Source organism: Eurypyga helias, unplaced genomic scaffold (assembly GCF_000690775.1).
Source record: "Eurypyga helias isolate BGI_N326 unplaced genomic scaffold, ASM69077v1 scaffold4817, whole genome shotgun sequence".
NCBI lineage: Eukaryota > Metazoa > Chordata > Aves > Eurypygiformes > Eurypygidae > Eurypyga > Eurypyga helias.
In genome coordinates, this window is record NW_010259669.1 from 11,436 (window position 1) to 19,756 (window position 8,321).

Consider the following 8,321-nt stretch of genomic DNA (forward strand, 5'->3'; position numbering starts at 1 on the left):
GGGAGCCATAATCTCCCCATAACTGCCAGGGGACAATGACCTGCTGGGTATCCCCATGCACGTTCAACAAGAAGCATCAGATTTCCCCCTGTCCTGAAGCAGTTGTTGCCTAGGTAGGGAATTTCATCAAAATCCTGTGCAGGTGTAGAAAACCTTCAGGTGTGGGGTGTCTAGAAGAGAGGAGGGAATGAGAGGCCCTGCGTGGCTATATCAATCCTCTTCCAAAGCAGCAGCAAATTCAGGTTTTTCTGCCACCAATCCAGGTGTGGCCGCCCACCACCTCACCAGCCCACACTATCTCTTTGCAGGGAACAGTCAGCCCAGCATGGGACCACCATCCTACATGTCTCATGGAATATCTGCAATGCATGGACTCCATAAGCTAGGGGTTTTTTTAATTAACTCTGTTTTAGTATTCTCTGGGAATGCTAGGTTGAAACTGCATTAGATAGAGCCACCCACAAATCTTCTTTTCTTTGTGACTGAGATTCAAGCAGCATCTTCAGAGAGAAGAAACTGTTGGACTTGGGCTGGGGTCAAGAGCCAAAAAAAAAAGCCATCCTGGTAGCCAGGCTGATCTTCAGGTAGAGGTTGAATGAAAGTCTGGGTTGTCAATCGGAAAAATGCATTTTCTCCTGAACTATCTATTTGTGCCTAATTTGGGCATTAACACCAAGGGAAAATTTATATAAAGGTCTTCTCATCAGCCTTCTCCTCTGTGAATGGATTCCTGTGGCCATTATGATCACTCTGATCTGATTCAAGTGAGATCTGAACTACCAGATTCGTATTTACAGAGTCAATTACCCATCTAACTGCAAGCATATGCATGCCACTTAAGATGAAGAGGTACTTCATCAGTTTCATTTTTGCATGTGTAAATTAGTAATAATAATAAATTCACCTATCTCACGAGGCCATTGCAGATTAAAGCATTAATGTTTGTACAGCACTTGGAGGTTCTCCAATGGGAAATTCTGTAGATGTGCAAAATATTGAGCTTTGTCTGTGATAAATTTATTATTAGCTTAATAGTATTCCACTCTTACTATGAAAAGCATAATCATCTTGAGATTTTCCTGCTTGTCACATGAAAACAGACATTGTACCTGGTTTGGAAATGCATTTTTCTCCTTCTAATTTCTTTCCAGTGTTCATACATACCCAAGTGTGGCAAGAATTATGAAGAATCCATGTCACTGGTGAACATCGTGATGGAAAACTTCAGAAAGTACCAACGCTTCTCCTGTTTCTACGACCCTGAAGGTGTTCAGAAGAACGTGATATTAACCAAACTGTACAGCTCCAACGTGCTGTTCCACTCCCTTTTCTGGCCCACCTGCGTGATGATCGGCGGGGTCGCCATCGTCGCGATGGTAAAGCTGACTCAATACCTTTCCCTCCTCTGTGAGAGGATCCAAAGGATCAACAGATAAAACCGAAAACGTCTCTGAGATTTAATTACAGCTAAAATACTGTTTTCTCATTCTTCACCAAAGAACCTTAAGTTTGTAACGTGCAAGTCTGTTATCAGTTCCTTACTATATTCTTATAAGTAGAGCAATAATGCAAAAGCTGTTCTATATGCAAACATGATGTTATTATTATGCAGACAACTGAAAAAAATACTGGTTTGTGTTGACCGTCTATATGATCTTGTTTTATGCTGAGACTAGTACTTCTTTATTTTCTACAGCCAAAATAGGGCTCAGTGTGACCATTTGCCAAGCTTAGTTAATTGACATTTTCAATGTAAAGGATTCTGGGGAAAATTCACCGCCGGACAAAGGGCAGCCAACCTGCGCATCCCTAAGGTCTCATGTCCAGCTCGGTCCATTCAATGGGCTTGTGACTTTACTTTTATTATTAGCTGCAGGGGGGAGGAAAAGGCACTGATAGGATTTTTTTTTTTATGGCAAGGTGGCAGAAAAGGGAGATATTTTGAGTCCAGGATAAACATACAGTATTTTCAGCCTAAGTGGGACTTGGTGATGCTTTGTGTTTGCTCCCCCAGTTCAGAAGTAAATTTTACTCTATGGTGTTTAAGGTCTTTTGCAAAACACTGTGGGGTTTTGTTTTATTTAGCACTATAATTTCATTCTGTCTTATCAACATCATCTTTGTCACAGAAGCTGTAGCCAAAAAAACCCAACAAAAATCACCATGTTCCATTTTCTATTGTAATCTGAGCCCTATTGACAGAGAAGGGACCAGAACTCCTTACCATAAAGGTTTATTACTCATTTGTCTTGTATTTGCTACCATATCACTGTAAAGAGAAAAATAACACAATCAGCTATTTTTTCATTTTTTACTTCCAACTATTTTAGATTTTTTTACTTGATATATATACAGATATATAAAGAAAAAGTTATATTATATCTAGTTGTGTATTGGAACTTGATTGGGGGTGGGGGGTGGGGGGATGTTCTTTGTTTTTACCAACTGGAAAGTGAACAGTATAAACTCATGTATTTATAACCTTCATCCTTGGATAATATCATAACATGGAGGAGCAGCACTGCAGGATCTTATCCAATATTCATGATGTTGTTTCAGTCAAAGGTCCCTGTTGCTGTGACAATCAGAATTGACAAAGATCTCATCCAATTCTATGGCTCTATTAGCTGAATTGTTAGATAATCATCATAATACATCTGGAAATCTCTCCTGACCTTAACTCAGTATGCAGTGCTGGCTGACATGAATTATGATTTAAAAGGCCCAGGTGCAATGATTTATTGGAAAAACTGAGATTCTGACTAAGATGTTGTCACATCTGTCAAATATTTACCACAGGGACCTTGCCAGGATCATTTTGTGCACACTATGGTCACGAATTCTGCATAATTTATTTTTTATTCCCCTTCTGATCTTTTAAAGACACCTCTCAGTTTCTCACTTTGCACTCAGCCTGAAGGGCAAACGCAAGGCAGCTCCTGCGAGCAGCCTGTGAACTCACTATCCAGTAGCTCAAAGAAACCATTTGCAGGCCTATTCAAACCAAGGAACTAACTTTTCCCCCCCCCTTCAAAGACTGCAAAGCAAGTATCCTGCCTAGTTCATCTATATAGAACTACCTTTTGGTAACATAGCATTAAAAGCTTCAAGATGTTACAAAACATAAGTCATGCAAGTGTAATGTGAGCTGTAAAAAAAAGAAAATGAGTTCTCGGCAGTGAAAATGAACCTGCAATCTTGTAATCAGTAGTATAATTTTCCTTAGTTAAAAAAATTCCTGGAGGGTGGGGGTGTGATGAGGGTTCCAAAAATATGTAATAAAAATATTAAATTAAATCTTCCAGATTTCAATATTTTCTGCCTTCAGATCTGGCTTGTTTCATCAGATTTTTCTTTATAGCTTCTATTACAAAACAAAGTGAAGAATGCTGATGCAACAGGGAATTCATAAATGTTTATTTGCAAAAAGCTGGGTTTGACCAATCCTTTGGGATTTGCAGAAACCCTCATCAGCAGATCTGGGCACCCTCCCCATCAGTCACAGAGTCTTTAGTGAACCAACAGCAACTTTTATTTGACCACCCCTTCGCCAGCAGATAGCGTGACTCGCCCCCAGTGCCCGTGGTGGATTTGGGGACCCCTGCCATGCAGTACCCCACTGCTCGGCTGCACGGGCCCATCGGCAGTTCTGTTGGTGTCACCATGTGGGGACATGGGGATTCATTGCCTGGTGCCCATGGCGCAAGGGGCTGCAGATGCTCATTGTCATTAAAGCCATATTCTGTAGGTTTTACCAAAAAGGGAGGTACCACAGTGAGGCCCCCTGAGCCACCCAGCTGAGGAGCCATTGTGAACCATTTCTACATAGCCCAGGTGGCTCTCAGGGTGCACTTCCATCCCCCAATATTGATTTCCCCTCAAGCAGAGAGGTTTGGTCTATGTTCAGCATTGCCATTGTCAATCGCCCCTTGTCCTTCTCCCCGCCACCAGCTCGGTCACTGATGCCAGAGGAAGATGCTGCCTATTGCAATTCACACACCAGAAACGGTGCCCAGCATCAAAGAGCTGAGGTGCCTTTTTCACACCGTTGCTGACACCAATGTCAGATGTTCATGATGATTTATGCGGCCTGTGATAAAGGAGCTCTTTGGTTGTGGCGCGTGTGGCATTTTTGACGCCCTTATTTGCGGGGTTTGGTTGTGATGACAGGAAAGCTGATGGTTCCTGACATGTACACATCAAACGCTGCACCATAAACATGTCGCCAGCGTTCCTGTGGGTGAAACATCTTGACGCTGTTGCAGTCTATAATCATTTTGTTGACATTAACAGAGAGATCTGTGGGACAGCAAAACAACTTGAGTGATTGGGTGGAGTGAGGTAAAACAATAATTTTAAAGGGAATTATCCATCTGATCACTGGCACAGTTAACCCCCTACTGAAGCATTAACACTGCAAATGCAATTTTTGACAGCTCCTGCCGCCCCAAAGAGAGGTCATGTTTCAGTGGGGATGTTATCCTGCGCTGTTTCCTTCTCTCCACTTCAATATCGTGTTTATCCCCTGCAAAAGGAACCAACGTTCCTGTAGGCAGCTCAAACAAATGAGAAATACATGGCAGTGAAATTCAGTGATCAGGCAAATCTACCCTGTTTGAGATAGGTCCTGACTCTTTCCAGCAGAAAGATTTCACCTCTTGAAGGGCATTTAGGACAGCAGGGAACAATCAGTGCTGCCAAACCCCAGAAGTGCACTATGAAAACGGTGGTGCAGTTTTCACAGGCATTATTGAGCCTATGAGAGGCACCCTTGTGGGATTTAAAGCATGTCTAAGTATTCCAGGTGCCAAATTCACATGGCCTTTTAATAATTATTTTCTTAATTAGATTATTTATGTCTTATTTCTATTCTGGAACATCTAAATCTGAAGTGTGAACATCCCTGCTGTAATGCTCTGAAACTTGGCACCTTGCAGCAGACTTACTAAATGTCACCAGCTAGGACAACAGAGAGCTTATTTTGGTTTAGCTTTTCTAATTGAGGAGACATCACTTTATCTCACAAGATACACCCAGAGTGCAAGTGTGCCCAATTCCAGTGTGAGTTTGAGGTAAGAGGGCTCAGGAGACACAAGAACCTGCCCATCTCCAGAAGGCAAATGCAGCAATTTCAAACTAGAGGGACAAAAAGCAGAATGAAGTCCCAAGGCAAGGCTGGGGATGCTGCTGGCTTCACCTCGTCTACATCCTCATCACCAGCCACCAAAGTGTTCAATGGAAGAAACCGCTGAGGAAGAATGGGCTGGTGTAAGACAGGTCCAAGCAGATTCCTGCACTTGTTTGGCCTATGAAAAGTGACCTTACAGCAACACAACTGTACTAGTATAACCGCTAAAGGGAATGGCAGTTTCAAGGTAATACAACCTTAAAAATTGGCCAGCTCACTTCCCCTCTCATACAGACATGTCCTTACTGAAATAGCTGCAGCCATTCTAATGGATTGAACCAACATCCTTGCAGCAATACCATTTTTTCCATAGACTCAGCATCTGAGCATGGTAGCATCAGCTCTGTTAGCCCCTGTACTGCTCATCATCTATCAAAGATTTGGGAAGCAAACAAAACAATAATCACTTTTCTGCTCCACTGAACACTTGCCACTTCCCAGCCCTCAGTTTTGCAGACAGAGGCCAAGCACAGTTTGTTGTGCAGACTAACATCTCTCAACTGGATACAAACTTCAACAAATTTTGTTGTGCAGAAAAGCAAAAAGCAGAAGTAAACATCAATTATTCTGTTTCAGTGTTTTGAAAACAAAACATTGCCATTTTTCAGTTTGATGTTTCCTCTTAAAATCCAGGGGTGGGGTTGGTACAGTTTTTATTGTGAAAGCTTGAAAAATAAATATAATGATTCCTCTGATGTGAAACAGAACTATCAGCAATTGCTCAGTTCACCAAATACTTGGAACATTTCATTCTTTTGAGACTGACCAGCAACACATTTCCTCTCTTCCATTTTTCTCCCTCACCAGCAAAGCACATTATCAGTCACACAGACAGAACCAGCAGCAGCCCCAGGCGGGCGCGGGTGATCATCATCTTTGAGAACATCACTGATCATTACCATGAGTAAAATAAAGCACAGCCCCTACCTCAAAGAGTGTAACAGCTACTAAATTAGGAGGCACCAGCAAGAAGGAAAGGAGTATTTACCCATTATCATAATCTCTGTGGGGCAGCAGCCATCAGCTCCTCTCCCAGATGCAGACATGCCTGCAAAAGATGCTGCTGTTCCAGGGAGCACATACTCTGTGCACCTTAAACCAAAGCACTTTCCCCCCCACACACACTAAACAGGGCTGTCAGACCATGCAGTTCAATTGTTTCAGCTGTTGCAAATTAGGGAGGACCCTGCAGGCAGAGCCCACTGCCAGCATACCCTCCCGGGGCTAAAAGCCCACTTGCCCAGGTGGCCAGTACAGCACTTGGCCCATGAGTAGTTGACTCTCTCAAGCCATGTCCTCTCTCGCATCCTGAAAAATTGCAGTGAACTGGGAGGGTGGGTGCCACACACCAACAAGCTGGGTTTTTTGGCCCCAATCTGTGACTTCTGAATGTAAAAACAAACCTCATTTCATACAAGGGACTTTTTCATCCTTCAGAAATTTTCTGGGAGAGAAAAAAAAAAAAAGGAATGCTGCCAGGTGAATTCACACCAGGATTTTTTAAATGAAAGAAATTTCTCTGAACACTGAAAAATGTGTTAAATTAGCAGAACCCTCCATACAAGCCTGTCTAGTTTTTATAGTTCTCCATTTTCAGTCAGGGAGCTGGTAGGTGAGTATATATTTTTAACTGAACTACATTTATTCAGATGAGAATTTAGCCTATTTCATTGCCTAGTGATTTTATTCTAATATAGAGAGTAAGAGATGCTCATTCTAAAATGCTCTGCAAACTCTCTATGTTCAGCCATAATAAAGCATGGCCATTTCCAGGCAGAAAAGCACCAAATAAGTTGGTCAGAGACGAGGAATTAGCTTTCTCCTCCAAACCACAGAAAGGTTTGTTTACTTTGGAAATCTGAGAAAAACAGGTGAGAAGTAGAAGCATCTACAGAAGTAGTTAGGCACATCAGATTTTGGGAAGCAGATGTTCAACTCCCCAGTACAGTGCAGCAGGATCAGCCACTGCTATAGGTTGCAAAAAATCCAATTTATGGCTATATTTTTTTTTTCTAAGAGTCCTCCATTTCTAATGCGTTTCAAGGAAAAGCATTAGAAAACTGCTGAAACACCATTATTACAATTCAGCTCACCCCAAACTAGCTTTATTTTTTAAAGGCACCATTTCTAATACATCATTTTGTTTCAAAAGTTTGATTAATTCAGTTTGGAAAAATTACAAAACCAGAATTTGAACCTTAACAGAGTGATGTGCCACTATCCCACTGAGCTCTTTATATAGACCTAACCATGGGGTTTTTTCAGGTTTTTCATTTTGCAGAAGATTCAAGATTTTAATTTTTAATCTCATATGCAGGGTAGGAAAAAACAGCTAAAGCATTGAGGAACTGAAAATATGCTTCCCACGCAACTCAGGCCAAAATGTTCAAGAAAGTCTCCTAAGGTAGGTACATCAAGTAAGAACGTATTTCAGGAATCACAGAATGGTTTGGGTTGGCAGGGACCTTAAAGACCATCTAGTCCCCCCCCCCCGCCATGGGCAGGGACACCTTCCACTAGACCAGGTTGCTCAAAGCATCATCCAGCCTGGCCTTGAACACTTCCAGGGATGGGGCATCCACAGTTTCTCTGGGCAAGGAAGGTGGGAGGTTTAATCAACTCTCTCCTTAAAGTCTCCAACCTGTCTCTTTTGTATAACTGCAGTTAACTATTCTGTAGGCAATTATAAAAGCACTCTTTAATACCCAGCCACCTGCACACTTAACTCCAGATGCCAAGCAAAGGATCTGTTGTGCCAGAGGCTACCAAGCAGCTTCAGACCTAAAATCAAGTGGACAAAAAGGAGGAGCACACGTGGAAAGCACTTATGGTTTTAAGCACCATGCACATAAGGTCCATTATATTCATCACAGGTTAAGTAGGAAGCAAAGTCTGATGACTAAGCAGCAACACCTTAATCACTCCCCTTATGAGCAAGAGTTCAAAGCCATTAATACAGCAAGACAGCTGAGCAGTGCAGCGGGAGTTTGCTATAACTGCAGAAGGCTGCAAAACCCAACAAGGAGGGATCCTGGTGCAATTACTTGCTGCTTCCTCTGCACCACTTTACCATATGCCTAAAGACAGGTGGGAAAGCAAGTTAGTACCAGCAGCAGTCTCCCACCACCCGCCA

At 42.3% G+C, this 8,321-nt stretch overlaps 1 protein-coding gene across 1 annotated transcript in view; it reads left to right on the forward strand.

The window, feature by feature from the left end:
• KCNMB2 (potassium large conductance calcium-activated channel, subfamily M, beta member 2) overlaps window positions 1-2,161 on the forward strand; it is a gene marked incomplete at its 5' end in the record, with an annotated part of 10,117 nt that extends 7,956 nt beyond the window's left edge. The window contains one exon of the mRNA XM_010154715.1: window positions 1,152-2,161. Within this exon, the coding sequence (XP_010153017.1) occupies window positions 1,152-1,436 (285 nt within the window). The remainder of the gene's footprint in view (window positions 1-1,151) is intronic.
• Between the last annotated feature and the right edge of the window lie 6,160 nt (window positions 2,162-8,321).